Raw genomic sequence first — 17,250 nt, 5'->3', positions numbered from 1 at the left:
TTACCTATTGATTAGATGGATGACACTCCAGCTAAAGAGATATACCACACACACACCACAGCCTCTCTCCTGCTCCTCTGCTGACCCAAGAGATATTTGGCAATGTGTAAAGACATTTTCGTTGTTCTAACTGGGAGTCTGCTACTGGCATTTAGTGGGCAGAAGCCAGGACCCTTCAACATCCCAGAATATGAGGGCAGCCATTTGCAACAAAGAACGAGCTGACCAAAATGTCAGTATCTCCAAGATTGAGAAAGCAGGATTTGGACAATTACAAATGGCCACATAACTTGAGTAAAACAGTAGAAGATGGGTTAATATTCCTATTGCCATCCACTGCTCCCAAAATCTAGACTGAAAAGGAAATAATTAATCATGATATTTTACACTTCCTACACAAGGTACCATTTGGAAGGAAACAAGACAGAATATTTTTTGTAAGGCCCATTTCAGCCAATTAACCTCCTTGGTAGGAAACGTGTTTTAGATATTTTCATTTCCATCACAGCCAATGCTGGACTCTGTGATGACTTTTAATCACATAGGTAGACAGGCAGTTGGAACCGGAGTCAGATTACAAAGGCTGCACCTACTCCAGGAGCAAAATTCCCTAAAATCATGAATTTTACATAGGTGATTTCCAATGGCCTTCATAAGCATCATGACTCCTATACATATTTTTAAAGAGGGTCAGAAAGTTGAAACCTGATATATATGCAGAAGAGCTGGCTAGGCGTAGTCATTGCAGAGGGCATTTTAATAGTAACAGGCAAATGGAACTATTTCTACAGCAAAGGGACAACTCAGAAGAGCCATGTGTACTGGTCCTGCTGATAGCCATGCCAAGTTAAGGAAAGGTACCGAAAGGGGATGAGAGGCCATGACCTCTACAATCACACTTGCACTGCCACATAGACTTCACTAAAATTAATGCTTGAGTGTTTACTACCAAACGGAAAGACAAATGCAAAATTACCAGGCTTAATTACTTAATTACATGTTAGCGATGTATCTATTTCCATTTTTTGATATCCTCTTCAATCTTCTTTTTCAGAATACTGTGGTTTTCCACATAGAGATCTTTCATTTCCTTTGTTAGATGGATTCCTAAGTATTTTGAGTTTTTTGAAGCTATTATGAAAAGTATGGCTTCCCTATTTTTCTGAGTTTGTTATTTGTATACAGGAATGCTACCAATTTCTAAGTGTTGATTTTGCATCCAGTTACTTTAGTTGATCTGGTTATTAAATCTAGAAGTCTTGTGGTGGAGTTTTTGTAATCTTCTATGTAAAATATCAAGTCATCTGCAAATCATGATAACTTAACTTTTTCCTTTCCTATTGCTATTCTTTTTATTGTTTTCTTAGGTCTAATTGCTCTGGCCAATGTTTCCAGAACTATATTGACCAGGAATGGTAACAGTGGACACACTTGGTTTTAGAGTGAAAACAAGGGTGATTTTAGAATGCAAGCTTTCAATTTTTGTCCATTTAGTGTGATGTTGATTGTTAGCTTGTCATACATGGCTTTTATTAAATTGAGATAAAGATGGTCTATTCGGATTTTCTTTAGGGTTTTTATCATGAATATGTGTTGGAATTTTTCAACATCATATGGGTTTTGCCTTTGGCTCTGTTGATATGATGTACTACATTTATTGATTTGCATATGTTAAGCCATCCCTGCATCCTTGGGAGAACGTCTCCTTGGGCATGTTATATAATCTTCATACTTTGCTGCAGTCTGTTTATCAGTATATTGTTGAGGATTTTTACATCTATATTCAGTAGGGAGATTGGCCTGTAGTTCTTTTTTATTAGATCCTTCTCTGGCTTTCACATCAGGGTAATACTTGATTCCAGAAATAAGTTTGGGAGTATTGTTTTACTTTTAATTTCACCAAAGAGTTTGAGGAGTAATGGCATTTAATCCTCTTTAAATTTCTTGGAGAACTTAGTAATTTATCCATCATGATGTGGTCTTACTCTTGGGTACAAAGAACTAATACAGGAAAAATGGCCATACTCCCAAAATTTCTATCCAGATTTAATACAATCCCAATTCAAATGCTACTTGCATACTTCACATAACTAGACAAAATATGTCTCAAATTCATTTAGAACCAAAAGAGATCTAAAATAGCAAAAGCAATTCTGGGCAATAAAGGCAGGTCAAGGGGCATCATAATTCCTGACTTGAAATTATACTACAAAGCCACTATAACAAGAACAGCATGGTGCTAAACAAACAAAACAAAAGAAAACCAGCCCCAAGGGAACAGATTAGAAGATGGAGACACAACTCCAAATATACTCTGCTACCTAATCTTTGAAAAGGGGGTCAAGTATCTTCACTGGAAGAAGGCTAGCCTCTTAAATAAATTGTGATGGAAACCTAGCTTTCTATATGCCAAAGACTAAAACTAGAACCATGTCTATCACTATGTATTAAACAAAAATAAAAATGAATCAAAGATCTAAATATAAAAACAAAAATACTAAATCTGCTGGAAGACAGAATAGGTAGAACATTTGAAGAACTGGTGTTGGTAAAGACTTTATGAACAAAACCATCATGAAGAATCAACATTTGAGATTTCACTTTATTGGAAAGCTTTTGCACTGCAAAGGAAATCACCAACAAAATGAAAAGACAACCCACAGAGTGGGAAAGTGCCAGCTGTTCATCAGGCCAAAAAACTAATATCTAAAATATATGAAGAAATGAAAAAAAATGAGACCCTCCAAATTCAAAGACCCAATCCAACAGGGCCATGTGAAATGAAAGACAGTTCTCAGATAAAGAAATACAAATGGCAAATAAATATATAATAAATATATGAAAAACTATCCAATATTACTGATCATTTGAGAAATGCAAATTAAAATAACATGAAATTCTATCTCACTCCAGAAAGAATGGCCACTATCAATAGAACACCTGATAACAAATGTTGATGGGGCTACGAGGAAAAATGAACTCTTCTCCACTGTTGGCGAGAATGTAGACTTGTATGACTACTGTGGAAATCAGTGTGGAGATTTCTCAAAAAACTAGGATTAGAGCTCCCATTTGGCTCAGCCATTCCCCTTCTAGGTACGTTCCTCGAGGAATTAAAAGTATCATACAATAGCAATCATAGCAATATATGTGCATCCATATATATCCATTCATAATAGCACTGTTGAAATAGCTGCATCTTGGAAGAACTGAAACACCCATCAACCAATGAACGGATTAAAAAAGGTGTGATTTTAAAAAAATGTAAGAGTGTTATTCATCCACAAAGAAAGATAACATTGAGACATTTATAGAAAAATGGATGGACCTTGAGACCATAATCATGAGTGAAATAATAAAGACATACATGTAGAATTACCACATTATCTTTCTGATGTGAGAAGCTGAAAATGTAAAAAAATAACAAAAATGTACAATAGATGAAACTATCTAGAAGGAAAAGGGAACTCAGAAGAGGGGAGAGGGAAAGGAAGGAAAGGAGGGAGACAGAGGGAGGAAGGGAAGGAGTGAGGGAGGGAAAGAAAAAAATGGGGGGGAAGGATAAAATGAAAGCAGAGCTTTCTGAACAAGGTATGGAATGTGGTTTGAAAGGAGAGGACAGGAGTAGAGAAAAAAGAGGAATCAAGATAGCTCATGCACAGATATAAATTTCTTGTAACAAATGTGATCATTACATATATCTACTTGTAGCAATAAGCTTAAATACACTAAAAGAAAGGATATATTTAAAAGCTAAGTTTTTAATGAATGACCTTTAGTTAACTGATGGACACAACTGTCAAATCATCCTTGGGTAGTGCTGGTTTTCATAGTACCCAATTTCTGAACAGCACTACACTAATGTACATTTATAAACACAGAAACCTGTGGACAAAAGTCTCATGGATAAGTACTAACCACCAATCTGTGATAAAAATCTCTTCTCTTGCTTCTTCCATTGCATTTGCCACATCTTCAAAATATCCTTTGGCATTAACATACCTGAAAGACAAAGTTTTTTTTTTTTCTATTTTTGGCCTTGTTTTATTTTTTAAAAAAAGGAAAATAAATCTATCCTATGGTGCAGCAAAATATGATAGCCCTGCCTGGGGTCTCAATATCACCACCAGTTTATTTTGTGTAAATCAAAAACAAAGATTAAAATTCAACCTTCCATCTGCTACGTAGGAAGAGCAGAAAGCAGACAGACCCAAACGACTTGATTCTTCTCTGCCTAGAGTGCAATAAATCCACTGAGCAAAACAGGGAGCTATACGAATTTTCCTATCGTGTGAAACTCACCCATGGTTTTTTATCTGACCTTAAAATCAGGCTGAATCCCAATTATGGGAAGAAAAACACATTGGGTTTGATTTCATCTAAAAGAAATTCTAGCAAATCAATGTTTTTTATAATTCATGGCTAATGATTTGAATCTCTAAAGAAAAGTATGGAGATAGCTTAAAATAATCAAACTTTCCAGCCTAAAGGTACCTAAGCTCATGATTAAAAAACCCTTAAAAAGCTGGAAAACTAACCTATTAACCAGGAAGGGGCCTCAGAAAGACAGAACTTTGTTAAATATAATGCATAATCTCTATTTACAGTTTTGAAAGTTGATTCCAGGTGAATTGTGAGCATTATACTGCTACATGCTATGACTACCTTGGTATCCTAGAGCAAAAAGATCTCACCATTTAGCTAACGTGTCATTCTGGATAGCAGCATAGGACCCAAACCGATGATCCTTGAGGAAGTTGGTGCCATGTTTCTGGATGAATTCTTCTATAGCTCCTCCCCACCAACGAGCATGTCTGTAGCTGTTGCATTTTAAAATAAGTGTCCTTTCAAAAAAAAAAAAGTGGTATAATATAGTCACTCTGAATTCTTTATCTTCAAAACAATTTACAGATTAAATATGTTCTATTTTATTTATTACTATAACAAACATAAATTGAAAGTTTTAGGGAAAGAACATAAATACAGGCTGATAAAAATTTTGGTAGAATTTCTGCAAATATTCAATATATACAAAAGAAATCTTCAGGCTCCCTTTTATCTCACTACTCATGCGAGCACACACCAAGGTACTTGTTATGCACTTAGAGTTGTGCTAGGCTGGGAGGCGGCTCATGAAAGAGGTGGAAGAGCTAAGTGTTGGACAGTTGTTGAGTCCCTGAGAGGACATTTCCCTTGGCACTTCCCTTGGCTTTTAGAAATATTGTCTTGGCTATGCTTTAGGGGAGCCATCTCTTCCCTTTTCTGAGTCTACTAAAGGTAAGCAATGTGGAATACTTCATGCCCCTGGTCCCAGCAGCTGGCTCCTGCCCCTATTCTACCCATGAGCTCAAATTTGAGGACTTACTCAGCAGTACCAGAAGAGAATTCCCTGTCCTGAATTTGAAGGGTGGGGAGCTGCCAACTTGCCATATGAGACCAGTTGGCAGAGGGAGCAGATCCATAGGTGACAGAACTGATAAAAGGTAGAAAATGTGGCTTAATGATAGTTTGAGCTTCATAATTAGGCTCAACATAGATGATCAATTATGGTATAACTTAGTTTGCCTCTAACTTTTCTGTCACAATGACTATGCTATCATAAAATGTTAGAGATTTATAAATGCTAGCAAAGGTCAGGATAGATTACAAAAAGTTTTTTTTTTCTTATGTCAAGTATCAGAATTGGTGATTACCACTATGAGGTAATTTGAAATTCAAAGGAGAGCAAGGTGTTGGAGTCAGCATTTAGACAGAAATCTACTACCACTCCAATCTGAGAGAACTGAGTGAGGAGGAGAGGTCAGTTTGGGGGACTATGGAACAATCCTCTTAAGAAGTAAGAAAGGGGCTATGTTAACAGACCCTGAAATAATTATTTCTAAAGATGAGGGAAGTCCAACTTCTCCTCTCCATGTGTCAAAGACGGACGCTGAACTCTAGAGATGTTAATGCTGATGCTGCTTGGTGTAGAGGCATGGAGTAAGACACAGTGGGAGTGGGAGAGGAGCAACATCCTCCAGCAGGTATGGCAAAGGGGACAAAGCTCCCGGACCAAGAGCAGGAGGGCCCAGAATGCCTGGACTTCACTTGGCATGCAAATACTACTGAACTGAGTTTACATGCCTCTGCAAAACAGCTAGAAGGAGATTCTGTGGGAAGATAAGTATTAGACACACAGTGGCCAAGGAGAGTCTGCGGGAGAGATAAGCGACACACACAGGCCTTGTCAGAGTATGTGTATGTGCGGTGGGAGCCCTTCAAAACAGGAAGCAGAAGAGTTGAGAAAAGATGCATGAGAAGGGATAGAAAAGAAAACAGCCTCCATGGAACGCAGGGCTGCAAAGGCAGAGATCAAGGACCTTACATTAGAAAAGGAGACGTGGGTTATTTGATAGAATCACGAGGAGCCTATGCCAGGGAAGAGGTTGGTGGAAGCTGGCTTTGAACAGATTCCTTTGACAATGGTGCACAGTACATGAAGGCTGAAATGGAGACAGGGAGGCTAAAAAAGTCCCAGTTACAGGGCCAGATGAGAGCTGTGGCCTGGCTTCTCTGGTACCATGGAAAACAGTGCTAGAAGAAGGTGGGACGGCAGTGCTGTGGCATTTCCAATAATCCTGAGCATTTCCTTTCCAGAGAATAATGGGAAGTTCAGCACATGTTTACACAATCACACTCACACATATGCACACACATGCACCAATGTGTATTAGTAGGGTAATACATGTCTATATTGGTAACTGTGTGAAGATAGAAATATATGGATATATATGTATATATTCATATACACAAGGCTGAACTATGTAGGGATAAATGTATGTGTGTATGTGTGTGTATATATATTTATATATCTATATATGTATATATGTATATATGGTACAAATTATAATCTTCCAGAAACATATCAACACACATACTCACTGGTAAAATCTATAATAAATGTACATTTGAGTATGTCTTCAAGATATCTTTTCTTAAATATAAGTAGAATTTTTCTAAATCAAATAACTTTTTAAATCATTTATTACGTAGAGAATATTGATTTATAAAATTTTATTATTTTTTGACATAAAATACCACTAACAGTTTGGTAAACTGAGTAACAAAATTCTGTTAAAGTAGACAGACACCCATACTTTGGATCATTTGTTCTTATTCCTTTGTATAAAGAATACTCTTAAAAATGTATGTAGGAAAAAGTTTTCTAACTATTGATTCATATGCTCCAAATAACAACTTTCTAGTAATTTTACTTCTTCCTCACTAAGCTTTGAGAGAAAACTTGGGGTTCTGAAAGATTTTGGTAGATATGCTTTTTAAATATTTGCAGCTTGAAAAGTTACAATTACCTTGAAAGATTATCAATTCGAAGTCCATATTTTGTTTCTGTCTCTTTCTTCCCCACCTTAATGCTAAATTCTTTATCTACCAGCAGGACAAAGGCAATAGCACCACTGTCTGGTTTCATATATAATAAAAAGGAATCTTTCACTATTAACCACCTGCAAAAAGAGAATAAGGACTTTTGAAACCCAGAGAATAAATGATTATGACATATATTCAGTGAACATTCTAGTAGACCATAGATACACTTTCATATTTTACATGGTGTTTTTAAATCACTCTGATCCAAAATGAAACAGAAAATAACACAAAATCTATTATGTTTTTCTAAGGTGTAGTAGCACCAAGTGATTAAAAATAATTTAATAGCTTTGTAAGCATGAAAGGCGAAACCCGGAAGATCATCCTTGATATTATCAGGTGGAATGAGGTTCAGAGGACATCCTGCGGTTGGAGTGACAGAAGAAGGTGATGTTTGTGCACACAAATTACAGTAAAAGGAGGAAATAAGTCTTTCAATAAGCAAAATTACCCTTTAAAAACCCAATATTCCACATATGCTGTTACTTATTTCACATGATTTGTCGTTCATAGACCTTTGATAAATTATGCTCAATTGGACAGGCATATCTCTCAAAATTAATTCTATTCAATGCAAAGTATATTTAAGAGCTTTATAACAGAAAACTACAGTGATAACCTGAGTTAGGTTAGACAAAAACCTTATATAGCATGTTTTCTGAGGAGTCTGCTAGGCTAATAGGGACAAACAGTTCTGGAATAAATGGGAAAGTTCTAGAGAAGAAAAGTGAAGAGTAACAGGTGCAAAGAAGGAGTCTTTAGTCCTGGCTAAGAAGATGAGAGAATACTCAGAGGAAGAAGCTGGGAAAGTGGATAAAAGGCACACTGAGGTGGGTTTGAAAGCAAAAGAGGCTGATTTGGTATCATGGAACCAGTGTTTCCTAAACTTACTAATGATCAGAAAAGTTTCTCGTGATATTTGTTAAAAAAAACTGATCTCTGGGCCCCTTCTAAGACCCAGTCCAAATGCCTGAGAGTATGTTAACAAAAACATCAAGGTAACTGCTTTGCTTTTGTTTGGTTTTGAAACAGGATTTCACTTGTAGCTCAGGCTGGCCTCAATCCTTGAACTCACAGCAATCCTTTTGCCTTGGCTTCTCCAGTGCTGGCACTACAGCAGCGCACCATCATACCCAGAAAGGCAATTGTTAAATAAAAGTCTCCTTATGCCCCTGCAAGGTAGCATGATAATAAAATCCTCAGACCTATGCTTTAGAAGAAATTATGAAGAGAAAGAGAGACGTAGTGTGGAGGGTAAGCCTATGACTGCAATAACCCTGACCCATTCTTCTCAGAGATTAATGCACATATATAGCTCCCTGAAGAGCCTGATAAAATGCAGACTTCAGTTCAATAGGGAAGGACCTGAGTCTGCATTTTTAGCAAGCTCCTAGGTGACGGCCATGCTAGGACCAGATTCTGAGGATTTAAATAACTGACAACAGGAAGAGCAAGAGAGAAAAGATGGAATCCATTTAAAGCAGCTACAACTATAAATACAACTGTCATGGTGCAATACAACATGTATCTAGAGGGGGATTAATGGCAATATATTTTTCACTGAAATAAAAATTTTAAATTTAAATATGCTATATTTTTATTACACCTCATATAAATATAACTATTACCCTGCAGCATACCATGTATACATATTTGCCTGTAACTGCATGGTCATCAGGTGAATGAGGCAATAACTCAATAAAGTAACATCGAGCATAGTATCAGGCAAAGTAAAGCACGCAGGTGACCCCATGGAAGTGGAGCCAATAAGGTCAGAACACTAGGGTATAAACTAAGTAATATGTACATGTAGCATGGGAACTCTATGTAAAACAAGTCTATGTGAACTATTTCCTGAAATTGCTAACCACTTTATATTCTAGGAGCTTGACAGCCTGGATCTGATGTGAACAAATCTGCATTGATTTTTCCAGCGTTCTGTTTCATTCATCTTTTAAAAGGCTGGAACCTGCCCAATAAAAAAGGGCGTGGTGGATAATTTAGAGTAAAGGAAATGCGTATGGTATGGTTAACAGAGGACATGGAGGGCACAAAAAGCAATAACTAACTACAAAGGTTAATGTAATTAGAGATGACACACTAAAGTGGCACAGAGGTTCCTGGTTTTCCTTATCAAATCAATAAGTAAAAAAAATAAAGAGATCTCACCAAAACCAAACTTCAAAGGAAGTTCCTCCCTCAGGACCTAATAGAAGGCAACTGAAAAATATAGTGGACAATATTCTCAGTAATGGTTTTTAATGAATGCAGATGTTATACATTTTGTAAGAATCTGATAACAGTGTAAATACCAAAGCCATGGTATCAAAGGGCAACTTGTGATCATGAATGGACTGAGATTAATTCAGACACGTAGCTGCCTACTGAGAAAATTTGGCATAAGGTTAAAGGATGCTGGATAGATCACGTGTCTGTCGAAGCTCCTTCCTTCCCATGGCATGTGGTGTAAGCTAAAGGGTATGTAGCATGACGCTGCTCAGCTATCTGGCACTACTGTGCCATGCTGTAGGCCAGGAAAGGGCCACAGGCTTTGAAAACCACAGCTGCTAGAAGTGACAACCTGCAAAGATGTCAAGTGTCCCAGGCTCATGATTTTGCCTGCCTATATGTCAAGGATATGTGAATGATATCTAATCCAGCTCTGGCTAGAGCTCCATACCAAAGAGATAGGCAGTGTGAGATGAAAATGTCATTTCCAGATATACCAAATTCCCACCACTGCGGTGGAAAACCAACCTGAAAAATGCCCCTAAGAGCACACTTTGTGGTATTACCAGAAAGGCCAAGGGCTGTCCAACTTGTCTTTAGCAAGGAGCCACTACGTGTCACCAAGCTGGTGTGCCCGGCACTGGGTTCCTGCTAAGGAGGCTCCAGTATTTCCTTTACTGCTGCAGGAATGGGGCACTTTGCTCTAAGCCACAGAGACTCTGTAGGCTACAGTCTTACTCAGCAGAATGAGGTGGCTGCGCATACTGCAGGGCCAGGACACTCTCCACTCTAAGGAGACCATTCACTAGGTATCCTAGGCGAGTAGTTCCCCCTCTTCCTCCAAGGTGGGACAGCCCAGAAATACAGAACTGCTTAGCATTCCAGTCATCTGGAGTTCAGAAGCAATGCAAAACTGAATGGTTTCTCTTTGCCACTGATGATGAATTCTTAACAGTCATTAGATATCAGGGAAAATGCTTTTTTACTAAAAGCTTTTCTTAATAGTGCCATGCCATAAAAGTCCTCTGATTCCCCACTACCCCATCAACAGATACTCTTTTCTCCAACAGGAGGATATGCATCAAGAAAGGATGAAGCACCTGCCCTTGGATTAGCCCACTTGACCTCAAATTCTGACTCTGCTTCTCCTTGTTGGTCTCACCTGCTATTGCTCTCCCACACCACGCTGGTCTAACTGCACTTCATGCTTGACATAGTGGGCCGGGATGAGCGCCTTCATGTGCTCTCCTGTCCATGGAGGAAATCTATTTAAACAGCCCTGCATAAGGAGGCTATTTGACCTGGAGGTCATCCCCAGCCCTGCCCCACTCCATCGCGCTGCACTGCTCTGCACTGCTCTGCCCCGAGCTTCTTCACAGCACCCCTGAAAGTATTCAGCTGCTTGCTTACTCACCTGTCTCCCAAACTAGGAAGTTAGCTGATTGAGAACAAGGAATGTGGCTGTCACATCCACCCTGTGTGCCCAGGGCCTGGAATAATCTTCTAGCAGCCCAGGGCACTCACTAAGGCAAAGCAAGCAGCCTAACTGAATTATACACAAAAGCATTCCCAGAACATGAATGAAACCATTTAAACACTATTATTGCCTAAAAAAATCTTCATTATTGGAATAGGTTGCAGTCCACAAATGTAAATGGTGTACTTACTGCTTAGCATCTACACAATAAGACATTATTTGAGGTGAGAAATTTAACAAATAGTGTACTACCAGTTACAAAGATTTGGCTTGATAAATGTGCTCCTTGAGCAGATGTTTTACAGTTGAAGAAATTCTTCCTGTGTTCATCTTTTCTTTTCTTTTTACTTGCCCCTGCAATAAGGTCACCAGGAGAAATTGATTTAAAATGTAACTGTCCTGTTCACCTTACCTCAACTTGTCAATATAAGGTAAACTTTTCTTTTGTTTTTTTTATGGGGACCTAATAAAAGAAAGCTGTAAATGAATGTCACCTTTAAAGTGGACTCCCACTTGCACACCTATCAATAGATTTCTTCTGTGAGAAACCCTGCCAACTAATTTTGTCAGCTCTCCATTATCATCTATATATGATGCCTGGTACTATAAATGACTCAATTTGATTCAGAAAATATTAATATGGAACCAAGGCTTTAATCTTCACCAAAAGATTTACACAATTTAAAATGAGGACACATTTTCATTGCAAGAAGAATCATATCTTTTTATATTGTCCTGTTTGAAACATGACTTAATCCAAAGTTGAAAAAAAGAAGGGCGTATTTCTTTTATGTAACAAACTCTTGCTCCATCTTGCCTGGCTTGACTTTTGTGGAGGTTACATCTCAAGAGCTAGCTTCTCACGGAGCTTTTCCCAGACTCCTCCAGCTAAAGTCACCCATTCCAGTTCCCAAATGCCTCACTACACCATTGCCTTTTTCTTCCTCCACAGATTCTCACTTCCTGAATTTACATTATGGCCAGTACTTGTTCACTTAGTTACTGCCTTCATTTCTCTCCCACAGAGCTCCACAAGGGCAGGGCTTCTTTTTACAGATGCTAGAACACAAGCTGGGAGACACGAAGCACTCCATAAATGACTCAATGAACTAAATCAAGGATGCTGTCCCTTGAGTAGTGAACTTAGCTTGGGTCACCACAGCTTAGCCTGCATAAGCTCTAAAACCAGGATATATGTGTATAACACAGTTTAGAAAGATGCTTATTAGGGTGGCGTTGCCAGGAAGCCTCAGTAGGGAGGGAGGGAGGGAGCCTGAGGAGGTAGGTTGCCATGCACTTTATGATGGGCAGAAGACTAGGGGCCAGCTGGGAGCTCAGAGACAGCCCTGGAACATACTGCAAAATCATCAGACCCCAAGGGGGAGCCAGCAGGAGTCAGTGGCCACAAAGAGGCTGCTCACACCTCCTATCTGTTCTGCACACACAGGAGGCCTCTGGCACCTCTGAGATCTTTTAGTAAAGAATCACTGGTGCTCGAAGCTGAAGTCTGAAATGCCTACGCAGCTAGTAGCAGCTGATTTGGACAAATGACTGTGCAGGAATGATCAGACGGAATCTACCCAGGGTTTCCCAGGGAGAAAGCCAGCCTCCAAGAGAGGCCTAGGGCAGGGCAAGGCATCCTGGTAGGAGCAGCTGGCTGATCCTTATCCTTCCTCTTCCTGCTGGGCTTGAGTCTGACACTCCCCAGGGTGCTACATAATCTGGGGTGAGAAGACATCTCAAGGGGGAGTCTGGATTCTCTGCCATGTTACCTACACACCAAGTTTATATAAGTTAGAGAAGTTGATCTGAAAGCAAATATCTTGTCAGTACTCAATTTCCCTTTATATTTTATTTTATTTTATTTATTTATTTATTTATTTATTTATTTATTTATTTATTTTGGCGGAACCTGGGATTGAACTCGGGCCCTTGTGCTTGCCAGGGAAGCACTTAACCTACTGAGCCATCTCCCTGGCCCCTTCCCTTTATATTTTAGTAAAATTTTTTGTAACAGAAATGTTTCATTTTCTTCAGTCCAGTCATCTGATGTTTTCATGGTAATTTTTTTCTATCCTTCCAAAGCTCACAAAGCAAGAGCCCAACCTGATAGGGTTCTGGTAAAGGTTTTTCTTTCTGGCAGTAGTATATCTTATATAAACATCTGTAGAAGTAGATCCCTGTATTACTTTCATATATCTTGAATACACATAACATAATTCTCTATTTACAAGAGAGCTTATCATTTTCAAATTGAGGAATACTACATACAAACCTATATGTAGATCTAATTTCTTAATAATGCTTTAGTAGATTTTTTAAAATCCTGGTACAGGGGCCGGGGAGAGAGCTCAGTAATAAGCGCTTGCCTGGCAAGCACAAGGGCCTGAGTTCAATCCCTGGTTCCACTAAATAAATAAATAAATAAATATCCTGGCACATTATTATTGCAACAGTGTTTATGTTTTAAGTGCAAAACATGGGGAGACACTAAAGTCTCCCCAAGAGAATGCTGCTCCTCAAGGAATCTTCACTTGGTTAAGACATAAGATGAAATAAAACTCTATCTCATCCCAACCATAACATACATTTTTTCACAAATATAAGTCTAAAATTGTCATAACTCAAGTCTTCTCATTTGCTTTTTGTTTAAAGCATACAATTCAGTTTTTTAAAAAAAAATATTTGAAAAATCACAAGATTGTCACCAATATTTAATTCCAGAATATTTTTATTGTTCCATAAAGAAATCCAATACCCATGAGCAGAATTAAATTAGGAAAAGGAATCCCATTCCATCCCTGGAAGGTCTTTGTTTACTTTGCTCTCCAGATATGAGAGTTATGTAATAGGCGGTTCTTTGCAGCTAGCTTTTTCATTTCTGATATATCCAAGGCTCATTCACACTGTGGCATGTATTAGTGCATCATTTCCTTTAAGTTTTCTTCTGACATAATCCACATACCATAAATCTCACCCCCCAAAAAGCACATAATTCCATATACACAAAACCGTGTGGCCATTACTACTCTCTAGTCCCAAACAATTTCGTCATCCTTCAAAGAATCCCCGTAGTCACTGTCCACACTCCTCTCCGTGATTCGGTAATACTTCACTGTGTGGAAATACCTCTTGTTTTTCATCTGTTCATTTGAGTTGTTTCTACTTTTTTTTGGCTCTTATGAATAATGCTGCCATGGACAAGTCTATTTTTTTTCAGATATTTTAGATGAACACCTAGGAGTGAAATTTCTGGGGCATATGACAACTCAACATTTATCACAGTAAGAACTCTGCTTTGTGAAGTGGCTGTACTATTTTGCATATCCACCTGTAATGTACAAAGGCTCTAGATTTCTCTACTTCTTTGCCAACTTTTGTGATTATCTTTTGTTAGAAAAAGTTCATATCCATTCTAGAGGTTATGAAATTGTTATCTCACTGTGGTTTTGACTTATGCTTAACTAATGGATTGTGGTGATAAACATTTGCATATGCTTATTCATTTATACCTGTTCGGCCAATCAATTTCTGAGCTTTATATCAATTAATTATGGGTTTTATTTTGCTTTTGGTATTGGGTACTGAGCCAAGACCCCGCACATGCTATACACATGTTCTCCCACTGAGCCACACCGCTGTTCCCTCCACTGGGCTTTCATGTACACAACTTGTATAGTCTGCCATGTAGTCCCATTTTGAATAGAATATTTAAATGGATACTGGAACTAGGGTTTTAAAATATCATTTAAAATTTGCCCTCCTATAGCTTTCAGAGGATTTATTATTCAAAGCTACTGTATAAATACTTTCCCAAACACCCACTTCATCAAAACAAATACACAGAATTCCTAAGTCCTACCTTTTTGACCATCTGTAGCAGGCTCTCCCCTGACCACAGCAATTCAGACCTGGTATTCTGTGTCCCCCAGATCTTTTCATGATCATCCCTTCTCTGAAAGAGACATCAAAATAACCCATTAGTTTCAAATTCACACTTAGCTTGCTCATTCTCACAACATGGGGCCAAATAAACCACCCCATTCTCACATGACTCTCTTCCCCACTCTTTCTCCTGCGCCATGAGCTGCTTAATGTCATATTTGTTAGCCTGGGTGCTCTAGCAGCTTAGAAGCCCCTAGGCCAGATGTAGCTCTACTGAGATATGAGGTTGCATAATTCTACTGTGCTCAGTGTAGGACCTTAACCATCCTGCCTCTTGCCTCTTAACGCTAAGTGTTTCCTCCAGCCAGTAGTTATGATGACCCCATGCATTCTATAGCCCAGTTGCTTTTGAGACTGGAGGGAGGAATGCCCAAAGATCAAGCACATCTTTATATTCCTCCATGCATGGTTCTAACAACTGAGCCATACCAAGGGCAGGAGAGCACCGCTACTCCCTTTGAAAGTGCATTCCTTGATTTTGAAAGACACGTCCAAAAAGGAGCAATATCAACAACTATACAAAAGGAAATAATTTTGAAACAATGCTCCTAAAGAACTAAAATTTACAAGTTAAGCCTTTATGTAATCAAGTGTTAATACAATATTGTATTGGGATATAATCACTGAATAAATTTCCATCTATTTATACCTTTCTCTTTGTATTACTATTCTATTTTTTGTATTTTTTTTTTTTTTTTTAGGGAAGGGTGTATAGGGTGTTCAGGGTCTCACTACTAGATCGGACTTATAGTGACCTGCCTGTTTACAGCCTCCCAAGAGCTGGGATTACAGGCGCAGGCCACCACGCCCAGTCTCAATTGCCAGCTCAGTGCACCCCGGGGGCAGGGTCAGCATGGCAAGCCGGGGGATTGAACCCCCGGTCCCTGTGCCCGTTTGCCAGCGCTTTAATCCGCTAAGCTATTTGGCCGGCCCTTATTTATACATTTCTCTTATATAGTATTTTTAAATAGCTATCAAAATAACTGAGAAACAGTTAACTTTCATGAGTGAGTAGAAAAAGAGGCCTTAAATATTAGATTTTTTGTGCACTTCCCAAAACACACTTGCTGTGATTATTGAACACGCCCACTGAGCGGGCTGTGCGGAGAAAGACAGCAGAACAGCTGCTACCACCGCTCCCGGCAGGAGGCGCTGCTCCGTGTAGGTGGATCGCCTCTGAGGGAAACCGAGAGGAGGGCCTGCCGGAAAGCCTGGTGCTCCACGCACACCAAAGGTCAGCACTCATCAGCCTTTCACGCTTCTCTACAGGGATCCAACACTGGAACTTACAAGCCCTTTGGTCCCAAATCACGGATGAAAGATAACTGGCTTATATCAAGGAATTCTGTCTGTGAAGAAGTAAAAAAGAAAAACTTTAGACTGAAAAAAAGAAGAAAAGACAAATAAATTTGTGCATTATGTACAGATCAAAAATCATGATATCGCCCTGAGCCTGTACTGATGAGAAGGCTACAATTAAAACACAATCAAGAAAGCACACACAAAAAGAACAGAAAAAAGAAAGCACTCTCTACACTAGGACTTAGAGATGAAATACTCAAATAGTCATGGATAGTGAGTTTACTCCCAGTACTGTTTTGTGTTCTTTTCTATTATTGGGGAAGAGAGTCGCATGGCACGGTGCACACAAAGTAATTAATTAATGAAGGGATTACTATTAGTGCCAAGTCGTAGGAGACAGCGTGGCCTTCCGCATGTGGAAGTGAGAGATAAAGGGAGAGGGAAGAGCAAATTGCTTAAGAAGGTGACAGATGTGAGGTCGAGCTATAGGAAAACAGATGAAGGGGGATAAGTGAAAATCAAATGGTCAGGTAGGCTGCAGAGGGGTTGGGGAATGTTAGGCATTTGCAGGAAGAATTCTTTTAATTAGTTGAAAAGGAAGAGAGTTTTAGGTGCATTTCACTCTACAGAGTACAAAGAGATTAAAAATTATAACAATTGGAATAAGAACAGTTCCGGCTAACATTAACTAAGGGCTCATTATTTGTTGGTTTTGTGGTGAACATTTTTCATGCATTATGTCAAACCTCTCTGAAGTACGTACAGAAGAGAAAACTGAGGTTCACAGCAGGGTCAGTAAAGTTGGTTTCTCTCACTTGCAGAGAGCCAAACTAAATATTTTGCGCTTAGCGGGCCATAGTCTCTGTTGTGAA

The 17,250-nt window shown here is 38.9% G+C and overlaps 1 protein-coding gene across 1 annotated transcript in view; it reads right to left on the bottom strand.

Annotated features, from left to right (window-relative positions):
• Positions 1 to 17,250, bottom strand: part of Pld1 (phospholipase D1) — a 172,791-nt gene that overhangs the window by 100,158 nt on the left and 55,383 nt on the right. The window contains exons 7-11 of the mRNA XM_004633552.2: positions 16,367 to 16,425; positions 14,994 to 15,086; positions 7,350 to 7,502; positions 4,695 to 4,844; positions 3,919 to 4,002 (exon numbers count right to left, since the gene is read on the bottom strand). Of these exons, the coding sequence (XP_004633609.2) occupies positions 3,919 to 4,002; positions 4,695 to 4,844; positions 7,350 to 7,502; positions 14,994 to 15,086; positions 16,367 to 16,425 (539 nt within the window). The remainder of the gene's footprint in view (positions 1 to 3,918; positions 4,003 to 4,694; positions 4,845 to 7,349; positions 7,503 to 14,993; positions 15,087 to 16,366; positions 16,426 to 17,250) is intronic.

This window comes from Octodon degus, unplaced genomic scaffold, assembly GCF_000260255.1.
Source record: "Octodon degus isolate 3935 unplaced genomic scaffold, OctDeg1.0 scaffold00055, whole genome shotgun sequence".
Classification (NCBI taxonomy): Eukaryota; Metazoa; Chordata; class Mammalia; order Rodentia; family Octodontidae; genus Octodon; species Octodon degus.
Note: the sequence above shows the minus strand (reverse complement) of the source record. Positions and strands in the feature narration are given on the sequence as shown.